Source organism: Lytechinus pictus, chromosome 16 (genome assembly GCF_037042905.1).
Source record: "Lytechinus pictus isolate F3 Inbred chromosome 16, Lp3.0, whole genome shotgun sequence".
Classification (NCBI taxonomy): domain Eukaryota; kingdom Metazoa; phylum Echinodermata; class Echinoidea; order Temnopleuroida; family Toxopneustidae; genus Lytechinus; species Lytechinus pictus.
In genome coordinates, this window is record NC_087260.1 from 17,543,045 (window position 1) to 17,568,648 (window position 25,604).

The window sequence follows — 25,604 nt, forward strand, 5'->3', positions numbered from 1 at the left end:
TCGGTGGGCGTCGGTATGCTAGAAGGGGAGTATCGGGAACGGCCTGTTGGAGACGATCAGAAGTGTGTAAAATGTGGTGGTTATCACACAGGATTTTGCGGAGAGGGGGTAGATTGGGATGGAAGGTGGTCACAAGCGGTATTCTGTCGGTGGTCTCCTTGTCACTTTTTGGTTTGAGAACTTCAGATCTGGGGAGAGAACGAACTTTGTTAATTGCCAGTTGGACTGCCCTGGCCCCGTGGCCCCTGGCACCATAGGTCCATGCTGGCACAGAGATGTTTCTGCAAATTCCTGGCATGGAATATTACGTTAAAATCTATAACAAAATTAGATTTTTGTATTAAAAAACGGTTTAGGAAATTGCTTGAAAATTGCAGGCTTTAAAGAATTTTGCCCCATACGCTATGTCTGGTCACTTGTTTTTTTTTTTTTTTTTCCAGGGGGGGGGGGCTCATAATGTACTGCAGGCCGCTTACAGGCATCTCAATTATCCTCAAAACTTCGCCCATCCCCAAATATAAAACAATTTTTGATTTTTTTATGGGATTTGTATATAGGATAGATGCGTTAAAGAATGGTTATTATTTTAGAGATGGAGGTTGAAATATATTTTTCATTTCCTTCTGCCACACCAAGGAGAGAGTACATACACGAAAAGGGATGAAGAAAAAGTACGGGAATGCAAAGAAATTGGAGAAAGAGTGAAATGTAAGTCGGAAATGATCTATTAAAGCTTCTGCAACAAACTTTGCTTATTTTATAATCTTAAACTTGGGAGCCTAATAATAAAAGTTCGTTCCTCTTCACACGTACTGAGTACCCGGGGGGGGGGGGGGCACTCGACCAAAAAAGTGGTAGGGGTGTGCCGCGGGCGAGGCAAAAAACGGGGGCCTTGGAGCGGGCTTATTGTAAAAAGGAGGGTCCTCGGAACGGGCTTCGGAACTACAAATGTTTGTGAAAACGGGGGTCCTCGGAACGGATCTCCGTATCTCTGTGAATGCGTATGCATCCCTATGGAACGGTCAATCGTGCATGACGCAGCTAGCGCGGCCTCCGCTGGGTGCGCTCGCGCTTCTAAAAGGCGATGGTCGAAAAGCGCTCTACGGCCGCTTTTCACCAAAATTGTAGCAGATCAATGCGACCGGAACGGCGTAACGAAAAATATGCGAAGCTTTGGAGCGGATTTCTTTCTTCTTTTTTCTCGATAAGAAGGAAATGCTATGCCTTGGAGCGGCTTTCTTTGTTTTTTTTCTCAATAGGACAAAAATGCTATGCCTTGGAACGGAAATTTGAGTGTAAAAATGGGGGTCCCCTCCGCGGCACATACCCACTATGCATTATATACTGAGTGCCCCCCCCCCCCCCGGGACTGAGTATAGGCCTACATGCATGGGGTAGAAGTTATTTGCGCAGCCTGTAAAATGTGCAAATTTTGCTTATCAAGCTTTTCGGGAGAAAAAAAACCACCTTCAAAAATATCCTGGAGCCGCATGGACTATTCCAAACAATGTGGGAATGGGAGAACTTAATGGGATAACGGTAGTCGGATCCGGGGAGGGGGGCCAAGTTGCCGCGATCCCTATTAGCGGGGCAAATGAAAGAGAAGTAAGGTGTAAGATCAGACCATGCAGGAAGGCGAATGAAACGTAAATGATAAAGGAAAGGAATTAAGGAAAATTATTCATTTAAAAAAAAGAAGGAAGGAACGATCGAGGAAGTGAAAACTTGGCAAACAGTTACAAAACATTTAAACTGAAGTGGACGAAATGATCTTCAATACTGCATGGGTGAAAACCTTTTTCTTTTTTTTTTTAGCTTATCAAGTTTCCTCGGTGAAAATGTGCCACCCCCTTAGGCCCCTTTGGAAATCCTGGTGATCCCCTGCTGATACTGAAACGTACATATCACGTTTGTGACTTCAAGTCGTACTTAAAAAAAAATACTCTTCAGTTAGGTCAACTATATCAAGAGATTTAGTTCGCTCTTCGCGCTCGAATTATTCATTTAAGATATGTTCATGAACTTTTACAAAGAAAAGCAAATTATGCGCTAGCAAATTTTGTTTAGTGGTAAACTTATCTGTCCAAAATAAATAATGCCTAATTATTGTCAAGGAAAAACAAAGAGGATATGCCTAATTAAAGGGGACTTTACCCTGACAAAAATTGTAAGAATAGCAGAAAGAATTGGTGAATGTTTGAGGAAAATCCATCAGAGATTTTAAAAGTTGTTAATTTTTTTATTTGTGACGTCATATGCGAGCAGATTCCTCATTTATCGTGCATACATACAGAAGATAAATTAAAGTATTAAAAAAGGTGAAATATCATTTCTTTAAAAGAAACAATGTTATTAGGACACAATAAAAAAAAAAAATCTTTTATTTAAAAGAAAATTATATTAATTTATTTCTTACTTAAAAATAAGTGAACTATCATTTTCTAAAAAAAAGATAAAAAGTTAAAAAGTTTATACTGCACCGCTATCAGCAGATAAATCATTTCACACTCGCTCCTGAAATATACTTTTTAAGGGAATTTAGCCATCATGAACCATTAAAAAAAAAATCAATATAATGGGGCAGCTGACGTCACAAAGCAAAAACTTCATATGATGTTTTTGTTGATATTAGATGGATTTTCCTCAAACTTCACTGTCAGTGTTTTTTATCATGTTTATTACTTTTTCTGGATTTTTTACCACAAACTTTTCTTCAGGATGTAAGTTGCCATGTGTCAAACAAATGTTACTCTATCTAGTTCGTGATGATAGTTTATTTTAGATGAAATATCTGTTCAAACACTTTTTCTCAAATGCATCATATCAAAGACAAGGGGGTGTAATAAATGTTAAGGGAAATCCCCTCGTCCAAATCTGGTGGCCACGCCCCTAACTACATCAGGTGACTCGCAGCTGCTAGCTGTTCAGAGGTGAAACGGAACGGAAGAAAGGTGTTACGACATAGGTAACTTATTTTCTTTTAAATTCCTATTTTAAGGTGGACATGACACCATAACAAAGGTTGAAGGAAACTAAAGCTTACATAAATCAACTGGGCGTTGCACGTGAAGTTTGATTTTTTGTTGTTTCTTTTCCCTCTCTCGCAAAACTAGCTCGGGGACGACGTCAGATCTTTGCTCCGCTCCGGCTTGTGATGATCATGACGCCGGGTTGACGATGTCACTGTGCGGCGGGAGGTGCGGGAAGAGCAGCGAGGCCGAGGGTGGTAGAAATTCCAGCGGCCAAGCTTACTACGCTCTCTTCATTTTTACTATTTTGACTGGTGTAAATCAGCTGCACAGGTAATTTCGATTGATGTGTGGTGAATTGATTGCAGAGGTATTACAAATACAGTTACAAACTAGATTTTAATTCGTCATGCGGACGAATTAGGTGGTCTGTCATAGAAAGATAAATACTAGGCCTAGTAGTACTTAGTAATAGTAGATAAACATACATAATTATTTTAACAAATGAGTAGATATAAGACTGACAGATAAATAGACAGTCAGAAAGACATACATATTTAAACAGATACACATAGGAAAGATAGATAAATAGATAGATGGAGAGATAATTGATAAGTGGATAGATTAATAGAAGAAAGGTAGATAAATTATATCTTGATAAATATAGATAGATAGATCGATAGATAGATATAGAGATATATATATAAACATATGAATACGTATTAGATAGGTAGACATATAGACATTAGATAGATAGATAGATAATGATTGATGACAAAATTACGATGATGATGAGGATGATAATGATTGATGGCAAATAAGATGATGATAACGGTGATTATGATATTTTATATACACAGATGGACAGACTCTGAGACAGAAAATATATCGATATATTTATTGATAGATAAACAGATAGAATAACATATTAAACAGATTTAATAGATAGATAGATATTATATAGACAGACAAATAAACATACATAATTATTTAAACAGATCAATAGACATCAGATTGAGAGATAAAAAGATAAACGTACAGATAGACATACATATTTAAACAGATAGATGGATAGTCGGATAGATAGATGGATTGGATGATATATAAAATATAGGTGGATAGATTGATAGAAGATAGATAAACATACATAATAATTGAAACATATTTATATATATTAGATTGAAAGATAAATGGATCGATAGACAGACATATTCAAACATATAGATATACGATAGATAGATAGAACATAGATAGATAGAGAGGCAGATAGAAAAACATACAGATAGATAGATAGACAGGCAGACAGACAGACATACAGAGAGATAGATAGACAGGCAGACAGACAGACATACAGATAGATAGATAGAAAGATTCATATATCATCTAGGTAGGTAGATAGATAGATATACAGATAGATGGACAGACATATAGATAGATAGATAGCTAGATAGATAGATAGAGAGAGACTGAGAGACAGACAGACAGATTCAGGGACCTGGCCACGGAGGATTAGTCTATTGTTACTGGGGGTGCTGAGCATTGTCACAGCACCCCCAGTAACAATAGATAATCCTCCGTGGCCAGGTCCATGAGATAGATTGATATAGAAAGATAGACATATTCAAACAGATAGATATATATTAGAGGAATAGATAGACATCAGAAATGCGAAACAAATTCACGAGTAATGCAGTTTTTGCAATGCCAACAATTAAGTTCTTTTATTCACTCTCCAAATTTTCGGTAGACATCTACCTTCTTCAGGGAAGATTTGTGAATTGTGACAAGTTTGAATGACAGTTGTTTTTATTAAAGCGTGCGCGATCTCAGCGGGACATAAAAATGATAGCTGAATTAAGGAAATTAAGGCAAAGAGGAGAAAGATATGATTATCTGTAGAATAATCCTTTGGGGACCACATCATGTTTCTTCGCTGCCGAAAGAAAGAATATGTCCGATCTCACGTGTGCAAGTTTGGTATACAATCGTTCACAAACACGATAGGCGTGGAGATTAGCTGCATTGAGTCCTTGAACGAGCATCTTGGTTTTCCACATATTGGCTATAATAATAATAAGACATCAGAAATGCGAAACAGATTCACGAGTAATGCAGTTTTGCAATGCCAACAATTAAGTTCTTTTATTCACTCTCCAAATTTTCGGTAGACATCTACCTTCTTCAGGGAAGATTCGTGAATTGTGACAAGTTTGAATGACAGTTGTTTTTATTAAAGCGTGCGCGATCTCAGCGGGACTAGGGTAACAGCTGCTAGGTGCGCAAAATGCTGTTATGAATGTATATTGCGCGCTTTTGGGTAAAAGATCATTAATGACGTAATATAGCCAGACAGACATACAGATAGATAGATGGATAGTCGGATAGATAGATGGATTGGATGATAAATAAAATATAGGTGGATAGATTGATAGAAGATAGATAGATAAACATACATAATAATTGAAACATATAAATATATATTAGATTGAAAGATAAATGGATTGATAGACAGATAGACATATTCAAACAGATAGATATATGATAGATAGATAGATAGAACATAGATAGATAGAGAGGCAGACAGACATACAGATAGATAGATAGATAGATAGAAAGATAGATAGAGAGATAGATAAATATATCATGTAGGTAGGTAGATAGATAGATAGATATACAGATAGATAAATAGACAGACAGACAGACACATAGATAGATTGATAGATGGATTGGATGATAAATAAAATATAGGTGGATAGATTGATAGAAGATAGACATGCATAATAATTGAAACATATGAATAAATATATATTAGATTGAAAGATAAATGGATCGATAGACAGATAGACAGACATATTCAAACAGATAGATATACGATAGATAGATAGATAGAACATAGATAGATAGAGAGACAGACAGACATACAGATAGATAGATAGAAAGATAGATAGATAAATATATCATGTAGGTAGGTAGATAGATATACAGATAGATAGACAGACAGACATATAGATAGATAGATAGATAGATAGATAGATAAATAGATAGATACTGTAAATAGAGACAGGCAGATAGATGGATAGATAGATAGATAGACATATTTAAACAGATAGATATATATATATTAGACAGAGAGAGAGAGAGAGAGATCGATAGATATACAGTGCGTATAAAAAAAAACGGGACAGATTTGAAAAGTCTATAAAATTTTTGTTTCAAATTATTATGTCTATATTTTGGTGTTAATAGGTGCTCTAAGGTCTTGTCTTTCAAATGTTATTAAAAAAATTTAGTTTTGTTCATGCTTGAGCGAACACGGGATGTTTTTGTTGGGGGTTCAAAAAGAGGCTTGCGCCAGAATTGCAGAATATGAGTAATATGATGATCAGACTTCTTGCTAATTTGCAGACTTCCTCTTAACCTTTTCATTATCTTTGCCATAATTTTCAAATCATGCGGTCAAAATTCATTATCAGATCTATTTATTTGCTTGAATTATTCTGTTATTTCTTTTTAATATGCTCTCTGTTAGCTTTGAATATTCCTTCTTCAAGCTAAAATTATTTTTTTCAACCTAATTATGGGAGAGCATGGATTTTTAATTCAAATCCTTTCATTATGTGCTACAAAGGTTATGGTGCCTTTTGAACAAAGCCACACAGATGGGCGGGCGCTCGGGTTGCTCCCCCCCCCCCTCAATTAAAAAAAATCATGACCAAGAAAAAAAGTGGACAGGAAATAAAAGGAAAGATAGAAAGTAAAATATGATATTATTTTCTAAATATTATGTCAAAATCTATCACAAAATTTGATATTGTAATTAAAAAAAGTGGGAATATTTGCGTGCTCACTTCGCTCGCTCACAACTTTTTAATACAATTTACCCGATCTGCCATATCTAGCTCCTTCAAAATTGACTCAATACACCATTGTCATTGAAAGACATGAATCCCTTCCTGTGTTTCCTGTCAAGCAATTAAACTTGGTCAAGGAATTAATGACCCATTGAAAAATAGATTCATGTCTTTTAAAGGTACATAACATAATTTGTTTCACATAAAAAAACGATTTGAATAATCACAAGTTTTCCCAATTAATAATTCAAATCTTCTTGCTTGGGTTGACAAAAAAAAATCTTCTTTTCTCAGCTACTTATGAAGGAAAATTAAAAGGTAAGAGAAGTTTAAATGAAAAAACAAAATAATTCAATTAAATAAATAACTTAGTAAATGAAATTTGACAGCATAATTCGAAAATTGTGGCACAGATAATGAAAAGGTCAAGAGGAAGTCTCCTGATTAGCAAGAAGTCTGATCATTGTATTACACATATTCTGCAATTCTGGCGCAAGCCTCTTTTTGAACCCCCAACAAAAACGTCCCGTGTTCGCTCAAGCATGAATAAAATTTATTTTTTTAAATTACATTTCAAAGATAAGACCTTAGAGCATCTATTAACACCAAAATATAGACAACATTATTTGAAACAAATTTTTTTTAGACTTTTCAAATCTGTCCCGTTTTTTTTGATACGCACTGTATAGACAGATAGATAGATATACAATGTAGGTAGATAGACAGACAGACAGACATATGGATTGATAGATAGAGTGAGAGACATATTCAAACAGATAGATATATATTAGACAGAGAGATAGATATATAGATAGATAGATATGTCATGTAGGTAAATAAATAGACAGACAGACAGATAGATAGATAGATTTATAACATACATGTAGATAGCGGATAGATAGACGGATATGATTAGATAGATATAATATGAAAAAAGTAAATATAATCTGTTTTATTTTGCAATATTTTAACTATTATTTATTAGAATTCTTGTAATTGATCGTGCGCAAGATAGTAAAAAAAAAATTAAAAAAAATCATGTTCACCCTCGGACTCAAACCCCTGCCCGCATGACTGAATGAGATGCCAGTCTGACACCTAACCGATTGAGTTAAAATATTTCCCATAGACTTTACACGTATGCAAAATACGAGAATCTCAAATCCAATTTTGCAAGTGAAATACGGGCATGATCTTGGCATCTGATCGGAAAATGAAGGCAACACTGGCAAAAGCTTAGAATCTCAGCTACAACATTCTAAAAGCTCAGGGATAACTAACAAGAAAAAATTGAGATATGGCTCACAAAATAGAGGAATGTAGAATCTAGTTTTGAGAAAAAGTCATGTCCCATAGAGATTACACGCAAAATGAGTAAAAATGACAATCATGCCTTTATTATTTGCAAATTTTCAGGATGATCTGTTTATTAAAATGAAAAATAAAGGCAATAATTCAAAAAGAGTAAGACCTACATGTAAGCTACAACATATCCAAAATTGGGCGAAAATTGACCAATATTCACGGAGTTAGAGCCAAATTTGCATAAGTTTGATGATGTCATTTTTGAAAAAATGAAATTTTCAGTTTAGGCGCGATTTTGATGACGTCATGATCAAATTGAGGGACAATGGAAACATGAAATCAAATCTACAACTCATACTCTATCGATATATGAAAAAAAAATTGGGGGTCATCGGACTATTTAAAGAGCTACAGTGAATTTTTCATAGGCATGTTTTTGCCCATATAGAGCCTATGGAAAGAGCTCGCGTGCACGCATGCTGCAAACTTTAATGGGTGCTCATTCCCTCATTAAAGGGGAATGAAACCTTTGGAACAAGTAGGCTTGTGTCGAAACAGAAAAATCAAAGAATAGGAAAAAAGAAAGTTTGAGAAAAATCAGACAAATAATGAGAAAGTTATGAGCATTTGAATGTCGCAATCACAAATGCGATGGAGATCCTCCCATTGGCAATGCGACAAGGATGTGAGATGTCACATGTGAACAACGTTCTCTTTGATGGACAATAAAATTCCCCTAAAATTTCGCATTTTGCTTTTTCTAATGGTGATACAAACTCTTTATCCATGATGTATTGTTTAAAAATCTGTTTTACACGCCCTCCTATAGAAAGAACAAATGATCTACTGATAGATGTGATAAAAGAGGCAGTTTAAGTGAAATATATACTAAGATAATGGGGAGAGTTGTTCACAAGTGACATCACACATCTTTGTCGCATTGCCAATTTGAGGATCTCCATAGCATTAGTGATTGCAATATTCAAATGCTCATAACTTTCTCATGATTTGTCTGATTTTTCTCAAACTTTCGTTGATCTGTTTCTTTGATTTTTCTGTTTTCACACAAGCTATCTTGTTCCAAAGGTTTCATTCTCCTTTAATGATCGTAGAGAGCTGATCGAGGTATCAATTTGATCAGAATTACATCAATAATAGATACGCTTAGAAAAAAGAGCAAATTTATGCTGCGTAACGCTGTTACGCACGAAAACGCGCGCACATACGTGCGCGTGCAAAATGTTGAAATGCTTAAAATGACCTGAAACGTACCCAAAAATTTTTATAGGCCATTTTGAGAATTTTTTTAGCTTGGACGCGCGCGTACGCGCGCGTCATGACCTTTGATGACATTGACAGACGACCTTTGACCTATAAAGTTTATTTTATGTAAATATGATTGATTATTGATGATCCGTTATGTTGATATGATCAAATTAAGAATTTAATAATAAAATGGCACGTAGATGACGTCATCATTACCAGATGACCTTGAAAAGCTTAGTATGCCGTCTCTATGACAGACTTTATATATGACAGAAAAATCAGCCAAATTGATTCAGCCAACTTGGAGAAAAGTTGGCGACAAACATAGGTGCTAAAAATAAATAAATAATAAAGAAAATTCTGACAAAATTAAGAGGTGATCTGTCATAGACAGACCACCTAATAAAGGTAGTATTTTAACGGTATAACCAACATGGCATTGATGTTTTGTCAAAGTAGTCAAACCCATGCATATTCTGTTAGAAAAAATAGATGTACAATTCGATACTGTATATGCAACATTCTTAAAAGTTCTGAAGGGAATAGACCAGTTCGTAGTTACATCAGGGACAATTTTGGTCAAATGACCTTTCATTTATTTCATTATGATAGGCAGATTTCAAAGCAGGATATAACATATGCATGCCTTACATAGCAGGATGAAGAAATTAAATTATACCAGGTGACTAGCATAGCACACCATTGAAGACTCCATGAAGGTGTTTGTTGCATTTGTACTTTGAATGCATATTATAGCATGATGTACAATGTACTTGGCAAACTGCAGTGATATACCAGTCGTGGACGCATTTTTGTTCTTTGTGGATGCAAATGAAAAACACAATTGAAAAGAATATATGAATAATCAAGACACCAAAGTTGATGCTTATCTCATTAAATTTTAAACCACCATGCCACTTTAGTACAAATGACCTTTCTCTGATCATGCGCAGAATCTTCTGATCATGCGCTGAATGGAACTACGAACTGGCTTATTTTAAAAGAAAGATGACAGAAAAAAATGCAAAACACAATTGTTTATTTTTATTTAAATCTTTATTTAAATGAAAAATAATGTAGCTGATCCTTAATGATTGGTGGTTTTGTTTGTAATGTATATTTGTCCAACTTTTCCCATCCCTCAGAAAACATGTTCGCATTCAGTAGTATAATCACTATTTTCAATCCACCAAACAGTTGCAAAAAATGCACAGTATTAAAGAGGGATGCAATGAGAAGCTGATTAAAGCAAATTAGATTTGGACAATGTCTTCGGATAAAGTTGTAGCTGATCAATAACTTTATTTCTGTTGCTATTTGGCATTTGGATTGGTGATGGAAGTTATGATATTTGACAGAAAATATTTTTTTGATGTGATTGAATTTATGACAGGTTTGTAGGGTACACCACTATCTTAACATAGTTTGCAATTAGTAATTGTGCAAAGACTGATTATTCACCCAAACCATGCAGCATAAAAGTTTATAATTCATACCCACTTCAGTTCTAGATTTGGTTAGGCTTTCCGTATTGATCAAGTAGTCTAAAATATGAAAATCAAGAAGGAGTCTTTGATGGGAAAAAACTAAATTGATATAGGTATCTGCATTATTTGTTGGTCATGTTGCATTTGGAAGTGTTTCTCTTTGAGGGGCCGGGTATAAAGTCGGCTATAACATTGCTGATCGGAAGCCGGTAGTATTTGTCTTTGAAATTGAATAATTCATCTCAAGTCTACTATGCAAACCCTTCACTCGATCGACCTAAGGAGTCTAAATGTGTAGCCTAATGACTCGTGTACAGAAGGCCCTATAATGTGCTAGACTCAGTGGTGCATCAAGGGGGGAGCTCATTGAGCCTAGTCTGCAGGCACAGTCCCTGATTGAAACTTTGATCAACAAATGGGTCTCGGTAGAAAGACTATAGCACATATAAAACTTGCTGTTTCAATTACTGAGTGAGAGGGCCTTCAGTACACAAGGCACTATAGGCTGCACATTCAGACCCTTAATTCGAGTGAATGGTTTGCACAGCAGACTACATCCAGCTAATGCCCCCTTCCCCTTTTCAGAGGCCTAAAAAATTATTTATTGGGAAATTTGCTCACGTAAGTGATACTTTTTCTGAATAAAACCCCCCCCCCATAATAATTGTGGAGCTGCCCTGTGGCTGTTGATTAATGATTCAATCAGGGTCTGTGCCTGCAGACTATCCTCGATAGATAGATAGATAAAGAGAGCGAGAGAAAGATTATGTTGATATATTCTTAATAAATCCTTTAATAATTTTTTAAAATAGGCTTCTGTGACGTCACCATAGCTTTATAACCAGTAATTCCTCCCCAAATCATAAAGGAAGATTTAGAGTCCTTCTATGGCTAATTCTAAGAAACTAACTTTGTTTTTGAGGATTTCATCCACATGTATTTGATACACTTCTACATACCATTTCTCATCATTGTATACCAAATTATCCAAACACATTGTCAATGCTTGTCTGCAACAAATTTTATGCTTCACTTTTCCCCCCCAGGTATTTACTGATAGCTGCCATCGAACCAATGTCTAATGACCTACAATTTGGAGACAAGATTTGTACCCCTTTCAACGAGACATCCATCGATATTTACATTCAAGGTTATGATGATAACATTACAGCTGAAGAATTCTGTCTGTGTGATGATGGTATTAGGTATGTATTATTGCCTAGCCTACAGTTTTGGTTTGAACCAAGAAGTTGACATTGAGCGATTCTACCTCCATGGTTTACCTTTATGTGGGCCCCCTCATTGGCCTGAACTCCTTGACCGCTGACCACCCTTTCCCAAGTCTTAACAAGAAATCTCTACATATGTACGTGATACAAATTATATTCTGTAGTCACCGTACATCTGCATATAAATTATGTTTGTATTCACATTTGAAGAGTTCCAAGGCAACGTTGTACCAGTGTGCAGTTAATGCTTTGTGTTCAAAGTACATATGCCCCAGGTACTGGATAGGAGCTGATAACAGACTGAAGCAATTAATGAAGGGAGATACTAAAGTGCTTAAGTTGTTCTTTCTATCCAATGCCTATAAATACAATGATTACATGTCGGGTATTATTTGTCTATTCATAGAGGTAAAGCTCCTAAAGTTCTTTCACTATACTCCACTATGTAGAATTCATAGTTGCAATTGATAATTGAAACCATTCAACCTAAGAGTTTATTAGACTCAAAGTTTGATTTCGCACATTATAATAATGCATTAGGCCCAGTATACAATTTGACAATTTGGCCATGTTTGTATTGACAAGGCTGTTAAATGTATGCATTGCTGCATTTTGCGGGGGGGGGGGGGGTCATATCCTTAAGACAGTTAAACCCTTATTCCTACATTGTAACCCTGCCACCCATAAAGTACCCTCTGTTAGAAAAAAATGAAATCACCGACTGTATTTCCCAGTTAGCTTCTTAAAGGTTATATGATCAGCTATCAGAACTCAAAGACATACCTTTTCACGGACATATATGCAGGATTGACTGGGGGGGCACATGCACATGGGATCCACTTTTTCTGGCTATTTCTGGCTAAAAATTCTGTGACAGGCTGCCCCCCCATGTTCATCACTACGGTCACACCCAGCTGCCTACCCCCCATGACACCAATGGGCCGGGAAGAGGGGAGGGGTAAAAATAATTTTACACACTCTTCTTTTCCCCAATTTCAACATTTCTGGGGTAAGGGGGGATGAGTGGCAGGCTTATCTGCCACTGAGTACAATAGATATTTTACCCCTTTACAGTGTCTTGTTTATTTATTTATTTATTTATCGTTTCATGTGTTGATTTAATGTATCCAAGGTGCACCAATCAAAGTATGTTCCAAAACACTACTCTCTGTGACTGGCGGTACACCGGCACAGGCTCGGAGTATGAGATCCTTGCCGGACCTGTCTTCATCATCGTTCTCGGCATTCTCGGGGTTCCGGTCACGGTCCTTGCCGAGATGGGGCGTGTCAATCGACGGAACGTTGTTGGGGTGTGTACCATCTGCTGGAGTATCACCATCCTGTGCACGGGTTTCTCTCAAACGTTGGCTGAAATCTACGTTTGGCGGTTTCTCTTAGGGTTCTTGTAAGTTTTTGGTCAAGGTTGCCATTGGAGAAAGAGATGCGATCAAATGCAACTCAAAAAAAATCAAACGCACTTTGAATTTCAACCAGTTAGAGCCATTTATTCAGTTGCATTAAACACAAATCTTTTTTACAATGGGCAAGAGGCTAATTTTTAACCAAGGCCTTGTTTCCCAAACTTCTACCATTAGTATTAACTTTATAATCATTGTTATTACTGTTAGTTGTAGCCTTGATAATGATTGGATGAGCAGGGTAACCCTCAAATGTGGCACCATGTATTTTGATGTGATGGGGGGTTGAGATGACCCAACAATTATTTTCATTTATAGTTTTAATAGAAAATAGGGATATTGTGAGGTATCCAGAAAACACATCTCTCTCGAGCACTCACCATTCTCCTACATTCTTAATTTTTCTTCTCTATTCCTCCTTTTCATCTCTTTAGAAAATCAGGCATGGGGGATACTCTATAAACTCCTCAGTATTCTGTATTAGTATTGACCCTTGTTACCTTGGTAGTTGTCATTGATTGTATAATAATAACCATTCTTGTCTCATGTAAAAAGTTCCTATTAATAACCCACTTCCTAGTAGAACCTGTTTGTAATTTATGCATGACTTCATGCCCAACCTTACGTCCAACTGGTGACCTGTTCTGGTGCTAAATGAGATACGTACCCCCAATTTTTCTTTTTTTAACATTGTGGAAATAAATATCCTAGTGTATAACCATAATAAAATTTTAGGTAATTAAAATGATCGTTAGCAACAAGAACATTAATCTTCAAAGATCAAGGTCTAGATTCATAAAGAGAACAAGTACACAATATCTATCGCAAGTTTACCATCAGCTAATCAAATTGAATGATTTAAGCAGCTCTTTAAATGTTATTATAAATGTGTTATATCAAGTTTCATGAAATGGCCACTGATTTTGGCTTTATCTGATGTGAATGAAAATAATTTTTAAAAATTTGACCTGGAACCCCAAAACACAGGTCATCTATAAACTATACTCATGTGTAGCATATGTACAGGCAGCTTTATGATATATATAACAACCAGAGATTAATTGGATTTCTTTCAAATTTCTTAATAAGCATAAAAAATTTGTATGTAATAGGCACTTACACATTTACAATATAATCGTTGTTCAAAATGACACTCATTATAAACACTTAAGTGTCTGGTTTTGATTTTCTATTCATCATCTGTTCTCTTAGAAATTGTGTCCATTCTTACTTTCTCTTCAAGTTTTTATTAGTTATTAGACACTAATCATCTCAGTCATTTTCATAAACATTTTTTGATATAATTATAACACACATGTATTACTTACTGTATGTGTACATATATTTCAGATGTAATCCATTTTCATGTTTTTCTAGTGAAGCACCTTTCAACCCCTTTTCTATGACTCTACTTGGGACTTTCTTTGGTCCGGTAAGTATAGTGATTATAATCCTGGGGACCGTTTCATAAAGCTGGTCGTAAGTTAAGAACGACTTTAAAGAGAAATTCCAGTAGTTGCAGTAAACACTGATTTCATGAGAAAGTCTGTAAAACAAGGCTTAATTGTCAGTCAGGATCTAGATATGGTACAGTTACATAAACTGAAATTCGTGAAATCTTGAAATCTACGCTGAAAAATGTTCAGACTGAAGATCCCCAACACAGATAAGCGCACGTGGGACAGTGTATGATTATTGCTTTGAATGTCGTGCCCGACGCTCTGCCCGAATCCTGTGCTTATTTGCTGATTTCTCAGCAATTACACAATTTCTTCTAGAATCCTTTGGCACATACGTTTTATTTATACAAACAAACACTTTGGTGGTCATTTCATTGGATTCTGTACGAACTCATTTTGATATCGTTACCAAAACTAGCATTTACCTTTAAGAACGTCTGGTGAACCTTTCTTAGGCGCCTAACCATCGCCAATTAATATACCCTTTACCACAAGAAAGGATCACCAGTCGTTCTTAAAGTCGCTCTTAACTTACGAACAGCTTTATGAAACACCCACCTGGGGTGGTATTCTGGAAAACTGTCGTAAATTTTGTCGTAAGTTTTGTCATTTCTCTCCGAGATAAGAGACCGCTATGATCATCACAAATTGGTAGTCTTTTCTCTATCATATTTCTCTCTTTAAATTACCGCCCATTGTTTCACAGAAAAACCAATCAAAATCATTGTTAGTTCTGAGTGGGAGCCCTTCTACCCAATAGGAAGGTCTGGGGACACGTGAAGCATATCCTCAATACAGTAGCTAGCATTGTGCGACTGCCAGTACATTAATGTGCTTAATTACATAGAGAGGGGGAGCTGAGAAGGATTTTAAGAAGAGATAGAAAGATGTGGGAAAAGGTGAAAAAAAAGGAGGGAAAATGCTCTCTCCATTTCAGTTGTTAGGATGTGCTTGATCTACTATCTCAATTTTTTTTTCTGCAATCACCAATGTATCATCGTTTTATGTAAATTTTATTGTTATATTGTGTATCTGTAATTTTTATTTCTTGTTCGTCCTGTACTTCATCCTAAAATAAAAAAAGTAACCTGGACTTATATTTCTTGTATCTTACTTCCCTTTGTTTTATATTGAATAAAGGTGATGCTTAAAAAATAGGGCATATTGTAGTATGAAAAAATATTTTTGAAAATAGTCATGGATGATGAGTGAAACCAAAACATTAATCTCATCTAATAGATATAATTGTGTCTTTAAATTTTGTCTACATGGTATCGGGATATTTTGGTACTACAAGAAATTACCAAATGTATTACTGCTAGACCCTGTCATAACTTTTATCATATCTTTTGCTTGTGTTGGGATTATGCGCATTTATAAAACCACAGTAATTTTTTACACGCTAAAGAGAAGAGACAAAATTTATGACAATATTGATGACAAAAGTTATGACATCCACCAGAATAGCGATTCTGTCATATCTCTGAGAAAAGATAAAATATTGTGAATAGAAATTGTTCAGAATACCACCCCTATTTACTTAAATAGTGATATCAAGTTTGATGATGACAACTGCTGTTAAATAGCATGTTGAAAAAAAAATCATTGGTTACCATAATCCCACAACCCAAGTAACATCTGCCAATCTTTTGTTTTTTCTTAAAATTTTATTCCCCCCCCAAAAAAAAAAAAAAAAAAAAATGAAAATTCTGATTGACCCTAATTATTATCCCATTATGCAACATTTTATTCAGAAATAAAATTTATGAAAATGGGAAATGGACAGTAGAATATCGTCCATGTCATAATCAGAGTAATCACATCCCGGAGCTCCTTCATAGAGCTGCCAACTATAAGAAAAAGTCATTTTTTTAATGATTTTCGTGCCAAATTATGACATCATTGCTTTTGACCTTTTGAGGTAAAATAGGCATATACACATTTAATACACACATAGTAATAAATAGCTCAGTTTTAAAATTTACTTGCCTGACTAGGCAAGCTAGTGCTTCACAAAAGTAATGTACATGTAACACCCTAGATGAATATACCTGACAACCATCATGTAGGGTTAGCAAACTTGGCATTTATGAGCATTGTGCATCTGTTCTATATATACCGGTACATAAAAATATTGCATGTACCTCTTCTAAGAAATTTATAGTACCGCATAGCACATATGAAAAAATGACTTTTAACTCAAAATTATTGCTTTTGAGCCGCTGGATTAATACTATTTTCTTTTAAAGTTTGGCAACTCTGCCTTCATAGACCACTCTACCTATACTCATTTAGTGAAAAGATGTTTTCAAATGCAGCAATGAAATCTGCTAACCCCATATCATTGCCACATACTAGCTTTTTCTGGGGAAAGATGTTGTCCTAGTCCCAAAACTATCAGAAAACCTAGCTATTCACCTGCTATGCATTTACAAGTTACATGAATTTTTACCAAGATAACATAGAGCTTTCTAATTTTAACGTGTCAATTTAAATTCATTCTTCATTCCATAATTTTCAGTAGTATATAGAAACTGTCTGACATTGAAATCATTTGGGTATTTTAAATTACTCTACAGTATATTTTTAGGGGAGATTATCCAAAATGCTTTCCTTATCGAGGAATGTCTGATTATCTGATTACCTTTCACATTTAAAATGGCAGGATCGCCGAGGGCTGGCCATGGGTGTGGCGGCGAGTGGGGCATACCTAGGTTACGGCTCATCGTTTGCTTTCATCGCAGTCGTCGATCTTATAGGATGGAGGTGGACTTACATCTCGACCGGCATAGGGGGCGCTGTGCTCGGTTTGTTGTGCCTTATCACCGTCAAGAACCCTCAATCAAATGTGAAGGTGTGCATTCTTTATGTTCCTCTTGGCACTCTGTTGTTGGCATCAAAATATGTGAATATAGTGCTACACTGTGATGTGTCTTATATGATAATTGTATTCTGGGGGGGACTCAACCAAATATGTGGTAGGTATGTGCCACTGGCAAGTCAAAATTAGGGGACCCCGGAACTGCTCATTATGAAAGTGGGGGTACTTAAAATGTTGGAACTAAATCTTAATGTAAATATGATGCCCTGGAACTAAGAAACATGACAAATCATGAGGCCCTGGAACTAGATTTTTAGTAAATGTTGATGCCTTGGAACTTGTTTCTTGGGCATTCTAAATGCCTTGGTCTTGGATCAGTTGAACTATCAAAGGGTGTGTGCGTCCATCTCGGCTAGCTGCGCTGTATCTATGATATACGTATCCAGGCGCAGGCCAACGCCACTGCACTGCCCTGTGCACTGCACATAGACAGCTAGCTCGCTACCCATTCAAATTTGTATAAGCTTTACGCTTGAAGGCTTCGGGAACCCACGGATCAGTGCCACGAGATCAGAATAACACCTCGACGAATGCTCGGAAGATGACGTCATAAACTACGGGGCGGAACGAAAATGGTATCCCGTGGAGCGGAAGGGAAACCAAATCCTCATGCCTCGGAACGGATTTTATTTGGCACCTGGCCGCTGAGGGGAAAATGGTTATGCCCTGAAACGGAAAATCGAGTGTAAAAACGGGGGTCCACTCCGTAGCACATACCCACTGTCCACAATACTAGTATACAGAGTACCCCCCCCCCCCCCCCCCCCCGGATTATATCTCTTTACCGGGTACAATTCCTGTTTGTGCAGTCAAGAAATTGGTAATTTGGGCAAGATGGCAATTTCAGGAACTTTGCAATCGATATTTCATAAATTGTTCGAAAATGATGTGAGACAGTATTACAGCGCATAAACTTTCACATTTGCTATTTGATGCATGTAAGCTGATTGCTGAGAAAATCCAGATAAAAATGAATGGTGATTTCATCTTTTCAAGTTTCCAGACATCAACCTCCCCCCCCCCCCCTTCCCACCCTAAAGTATAAATATTTCTTGCTATTTTTCCCCTCCTAGGAAAATAAGCACCTTGGATCGTTGGACAACGTTCTGAAGGCGCTCGGTGGAGAACCCTGGTCGGTGCTCTTGCCGATCTTCCTTGCCTTTGCGTGCAAGATGGGTTACCAGTACACTCTCAGTTACAACCTCAATAACTACTTTGTGGAGTACTTTCCCTCCTTCCCGACGGATATCTTTCTCAGCTGGATTGTGGCTCTGACTGGGATACTTGCATTCATCTTGGGGGGTTTTCTGAGTGATATAGCAGGCAAGCGGGCAGGGGCCCTTGGCAGACTGTGGACTATCGTTATCTTAGAGGTAGGTTTCACACATATGATGATACTATATAGCACCTTGTTCAAAGTCAGTCGTGTCTTTTTTGTAGGAATCGCGCAGCGGTTTTTCATTACCAAACCTCACATTGACAAAGTAATGGGGAATTAATGCGAGAAAGTTCTTATGAATAGATGAACAGTGCCCTCATAGCAGGATTCTTGGGGGAAAAAAGATGCAGTATTAACATTGACGATTTGCCTATAATGATGTCTGTCTATCCTCCTTCCCTTTCCTTGTTTCCTTGGGAATTTCTATTTGCAAAGGTCATATTTGACCATCCGATCAGTTGACATTGTTCTGTTTAATGTGCTTTTAAAAATTTAAAAATACACTGTCGCTGCCAGAGCAAACGACTGGACAAGTATACCTCGCTATGATGGAAAGGTATGGCTTTCAAGTTAACTTCAAGATATCTTTTTCCTAATAGTAATACATGATTTTTAGTTTTAAGAGCATAATGATTATTATTCCATTTGATTCTACCCCCAGATCATCCAAATACCTCTGTACATATTCTTCATTCTCCTTTCACTACCAATCAACATTATTCTCGGTGCTCTTGGAATAACCATTGGTGATGGATGGAACGGCATTGGTCTTTCTGCCCTAGCTGACATCGTCTCCCCCGCTCTCAGGACTGTCATATTTGCCCTCTTCTTCTGTGTTATGGATGTCATTGGTGGATGCGTCATTGTTGCTGTGACGCCACTGACGAGCATCATTGGGCTAAAGAGCGCCCTCTTGTGGTTAGGGACAGGAATGCTTGTGGGAGGTACGCTTCTGATTTTACTGGCAATTGTAGCCCTGGTGTTCCTCAACCGTCGTAGGGCCAGGAGCTACAATTTAGAAAGGACAGAGGAAGACGCCCTTTACAATCGGAGTGTAGGTCATGAAAAGACTCCTTTGATTTCCGAAGAAAGCACTCCAACATAGCATCCAGTGGCTACTATATATATGCAATAGGAAATACTAACCTATTATTGTGAAGTGCTTAAAAGATTATGCATTGAATTCTCTGTACGCTTCTGGATGGCTAAGCTACTGCCCTGACTTTCTTCTAGGTCATAATTTATTCATACCACAATAGCCACTTGCTACACCTGGTTCAAGTATGTCAGACTTGGGAAGTGTTGCAAGAAAATATTTGCAATCCATTTTGAATTTCTGTTGGATTTTTCCCAAGTGATAGATCATTGTTGACTATTGAAAAAAGCAAACCAAATTATATTTGTTGTAGAAGAACTACACCAGCAATCAATCGCAAAATCACAATTAATTGCAAGACTTGTGATTTATCTTAAAACCTAGCATTGACTTTGCATATGATTGAAAGTTTCTTTCAACACTAGATTATTATTAGATTATTGCCTTGAATATAGGGACCAATTGTTTCCTGTAGGTAGCATGTCAATTTGGTGCTACTAATATTGATGTTGCCATGGGATCTGAACCCATGACTTTGTGGTTCGTAGTCTGAGTGCCCAACCACTGATTGATCCATAATGATTAAATTTATGCTGCTCAAAAATATTTCTCATGTTGCCCAAAAATGGAGGTTTTAAAGATTATTTTTATTTGAACATTGGATGTTCATATGGTATCAATGCTAAGCAAATGTAGTGCTCAAAGCATTCCATTATTGACATGGCATTGTGCAACCTAAAAGCAGCCTTTTATCATTTCATTTAGCTGTAAAATGTGACCAGTCACAAATATATTATGCTGCTTTTCACAAATGTCAAGTCATGATATACATGTATTCAAATTTTCATTAAAGGAAGACTGTAGATTCAATACTGGATAGATTTAACCAAAGACTTTGAAAATTGAATCAGTTTCCTTCGAGCCAATTGCTTGACCTAGTAGAAAGAAGGAGAGGGATTATTTCTAAAAGAATATGCAAATATTGTGCCTTTTTGGAGATGCGAATGCTGCAATCTACATGCTAAGTGTGTTAGCAGTCTCTAGTGTTAGAAATTGTTCTACACTGAAGTTAACTATCAGTGATTGAAATACTGTAATGTGTGCAATGTATCGTGATCTTTAATTGTTAGAAATATGTTTAAGAAAAATGAAACTAAAGAAATGTTTGTAAATCAAATGGTGTTTAGGAGTCAATGTGGTCGTAAAATTTAATGGTGTATATTATCACGGTCATCCATTCATGTAGATTTTTATTTTCATTTTAAATTGATTAGTTTGATAGTTTTCTTGCTATACAGTGCGTCCCACAAAAAGGAAACCGTTTTCATAGATAGATTTCACATTTATTAAATAATTATGTTTTTACTATAAATTTGATACTCCTGGCAAGAGTGGAATCTCATCTCTAATTTGAAACCAATAGCTTAGCAAATCATGCACGCATGGCAGATTACAAACAATAAATACTGAGGCATATCATTAACGATTTGCGCAGAAACTCACATGTGAATCTGGATCCTTTCTCATTTCAGGGATCAGTGAGAGAATCTTAACAAAGAATACAAAAGAAATGCTAATGAGCCAATCGTCAAATAAGCACGTTTGTCGTGTCACGAACCAATCTTGTCCGATTTATCTGCTCAGCCTGGTTCTGACATTGAAATTTCAAACTCGTTTTTGCTCATTAATGCATAAAATGTTCGTCACATATAAGGTATCAAAATAAAGAGGGATAATTTAATTATATGATTATGTAAATTATATATAATTCATTTGCCTTTGAAGAAAAAAAGCATGGGAATCCCGGTTTCCTTTTTTGGGGGATGCATTGTATAGTCAAACCTGTATATTATAGGTCAAGTCCACCCTAGGAAAACACTGATTTGAATAAATAGAGAAGAAAAATCAAACTAGCATAGTGCTGGAAATTTCATCAAAATCGGATGTAAAATAAGAAAGTTATGACTTTTTAAAGTTTCGCTTATTTTTCACAAAATATTGATATGCACAACTCAGTGACATGCAAATAATTTCCCTTACTTTTTTTTTTTTTTTTTTATTATACCATATTTCATTTTTTACAGATTTGACAGTAAGGACCAACTTGACTGAACAATGCTAATTCCCCATGTTCAGGGAGGAAAAAATAATCGTTTCACTTGACAATGAGGAGAAAAATAGAACTATTTCATATAATAAAATACACAAGAAATAGTGAGTGGATGGCATCAGTCTCCTCATTTGCAGGAGCAGGATGTGCATAGAACTGTTTTGTGAAATTAAGCGAAACTTTAAAATGTCATAACTTTCTTATTTTACATCCAATTTTGATGAAATTTTCAGTGTTTTGCTTGTTTGATTTTTCTCTTTTTATTCAAATCAACATTTTGTTCGGGTGGACTTGTCCTTTAAGGCTACCCGAGGGAAACAGATTTAGTGGCCACTGTAGACAAGTGGTCTTCATAGACAATTTCTATAACACATAATCCTTTCAAATGTAGTGGCCACTAAAGAAAGGTTTTCAGAATACAGGTGACTGCTAAGACAGGTATGACTATGCATAAATTATTGATATCACAAACTTGTTTTTATCCCTCCACTCGCTGAAGGTTGATGCTGCTGGTGTAAAGGCCTGGTCCCACTGCACTTATGGATGCAGAGAGGATGTAAAATGGAAAAGAATCTTGCCATCCGTTCGAAAACGTTATATATCCGTTGTGTACTTGTTGCATGTATACGTGTTTCATACGCTCTATATCCATCGAGCATCCGTCCACTGTGATTTCATTGTTTGTCCATTTTTTCCATTGTCTTGAGCGGATGAAAACGGATGAAGCCACCCCAAAATTTTGCTTGTCCGCTGCATCCGTTATGAATACGATTTGTGTCTGTCGACCAGTGAGACCAGGCCTTAACAATGTTAAGGTTTTAAGTAGTCTGTATATACATTAAAATACAGTGTGTCCCGGAAAAAAACTGTTTTCAGAGTGAGATATCACAACCATGAAGTATGTTTTGCTTACCGAATTTAACCTTACATGCATCAGTAACAGTAAAATCTATTTTCCAAATTCAACATCTTTTGAATTCTTAATACATGACAGATTATGAAGAACAAATACGGAGGATTGTCAGAAACAATTTGCAAAGGAACTTAAATGTGAATCTGACTGAATCCACTATCATTGGGGGATTTAATCTGAGAAATATAACAGAAAAGGAAATGCTAATGAGCCTTCCCCACAAGCTTCATGTACATGTAGTTGTTTCCTTTACAAACCTTTTTCAAATATCCTGGATAACTTTATTTTGACATTGAAATTACAGACTCGTCTTTCTCATCTACTTTTGTGAATATTGGAGTAGATATGAAAATAAAGATGGAAATATGAATTTTATGATGTAAATGAAATGTCATAAATCTTTAACCTATGCTGGAAAATGACTGGGATTCCCAGTTTCCTTTTTTCTGGGACATCCTGTACTTACTATTGCCAGTGTTTCTGTATGTCCATTCAAACTGGGCTTTTTCTAGTAAATTAGAAACCATGGAGGTATATGTTTTAAAATATATTTACAAATATTTAAAGTTTGAATTTTGATAGCTTATGCGGTATAGACGAGGTAATATAGGGAACACCCTTCACCACTAGTCTAGTCTGCAGGCACAGACCTTTGGTTTTCACAGTTTGCATAGTGCACATGCAGAGTCTGAAGTAGTGAGACTAGATCACTTTGTAATATGGCTGCCTTTAATTGAACACAGACAGAGAGTTTGGATTCTAATCTTTACTCTAGATGTGGCTTAATTGGTTAAAGTGCCAATTTGAGTCTGTGCCTGCAGACTACTACCTGTTCAGCAGAGAAAAAAACTATTTAAGTAAGAGATAATCTATACAAGTTTATTTGTAATGTTAACAATACGTGACTGAAATTGATGCCAGTTTTATTTACTTTTTTTATGTAAAATGTATAAATTATGTTATTATATTAGTTTTAATGTAAACCAAAGTATTATGCTGCTATTAATTGAGGTATGATGTGATGATATATTTGATGAAGTGTATAAAGTTTTTATCCTTACTAATTTGTATGTTTGCTTATAAAAAATGGATTTAAATGGATTCTTTCAATCTTTGAATGCTCTGGATGAGTTTAATTTCCACCTAAATATATATGTACAATCATCAAATCTATTTTCATTAAAAAAATTAATATTGATCTGTATGTAAGAATATGTCTATAAGATTTTTAATACTACATTTAACTGACATGTGTTTATACTATTATACCCAAGTTCATGGTGCAATTTATGAAATAATACTATTATCGACTTTTGTCTGATACAATTTTTTTTTGCATTCTTATCAAGAGTGTTAGATGCATGGGTACTGTAATACTGCTAATACCATGTACATAATGAATTATGATATAATTATTTTAATATGCCATTTACATAAATATGTAATTATATTCAGCAAGTAATGATTAAATTTTATAAACCAAAATAAGAAATGGTATCGAATTCACTTTTTTTTTCTATGGGAGCCTCACTTTACAGGGGTCATGGAATGTTGTTTTAAATAGGGGAATGGGGGTGAGTATGCATATCATTTAAATTTTGATCGCCATTTTTAAGTTAATGTACTTGTTACTGAATAAGTGGGGGCAGGTGCCTACCCCCCCCCCTGTCCCTGGTTCTGTTACCCCGGCTTTAATGGTGATATATGTCCAGATAACATATTCAAACAAAAATCATGTACAGTTAGAAATTAATATGCTGTCTTGCTTTATGAACCATTTTCTTTCTTTCTCATACATTCCCTCTTTTTTCTTTATCCATCTGTGTTTAGTAGCTCCGGCTTTATCTACTGTATGGCCACAGTACTTCTCTTTTCTCTCTCTCCTGTTCCCAACTCTCTTTCTCTCATGCTCTCTCACTCTCACTACCCCTCTCCCTTAATTTCTGTCTCCTGTCTTGTTCTTTCCCCTTCCACATCTGTTTTTGTCTCACCTGCATAGCAGAGTGAGACTATAGGCGCCGCTTTTCCGACGGCGGCGGCGACGGCGGCGGCGGCGGCGTCAACACCAAATCTTAACCTGAGGTTAAGTTTTTGAAATGACAGCATAACTTAGAAAGTATATGGACCTAGTTCATGAAACTTGGCCATAAGGTTAATCAAGTATTACTGAACATCCTGCCTGAGTTTCATGTCACATGACCAAGGTCAAAGGTCATTTAGGGTCAATGAACTTAGACCATGTTGGGGGAATCAACATCAAAATCTTAACCTAAGGTTAAGTTTTTGAAATGTCATCATAACTTAGAAAATATATGGACCTAGTTCATGAAACTTATACATAAGGTTAATCAAGTATCACTGAACATCCTGCATGAGTTTCACATCACATGATTAAGGTCA

General features: G+C 36.0%; 1 protein-coding gene across 1 annotated transcript; it reads left to right on the top strand.

Moving 5' to 3' along the window:
• Positions 1-2,894: 2,894 nt before the first annotated feature.
• Positions 2,895-24,696, top strand: LOC129278455 (uncharacterized). Its single transcript, XM_064111192.1, has 8 exons — positions 2,895-2,965; positions 3,114-3,302; positions 11,925-12,083; positions 13,240-13,512; positions 14,903-14,957; positions 17,651-17,839; positions 18,940-19,239; positions 19,747-24,696. The coding sequence occupies exons 2-8, from the start codon at positions 3,178-3,180 to the stop codon at positions 20,188-20,190; spliced, it is 1,545 nt and encodes a 514-aa protein (XP_063967262.1). The 5' UTR covers positions 2,895-2,965; positions 3,114-3,177; the 3' UTR covers positions 20,191-24,696.
• Positions 24,697-25,604: the final 908 nt, after the last annotated feature.

Bases quoted from the DNA above. Each gene is read 5' to 3' on its own strand.
- LOC129278455 (XM_064111192.1), top strand. From the start codon at position 3,178: ATGTCACTGTGCGGCGGGAGGTGCGGGAAGAGCAGCGAGGCCGAGGGT. The intron at 3,303-11,924 runs GTAATTTCGATT...TTTCCCCCCCAG, and splicing joins GGTGTAAATCAGCTGCACAG to GTATTTACTGATAGCTGCCA. The intron at 19,240-19,746 runs GTAGGTTTCACA...TTCTACCCCCAG, and splicing joins GGACTATCGTTATCTTAGAG to ATCATCCAAATACCTCTGTA.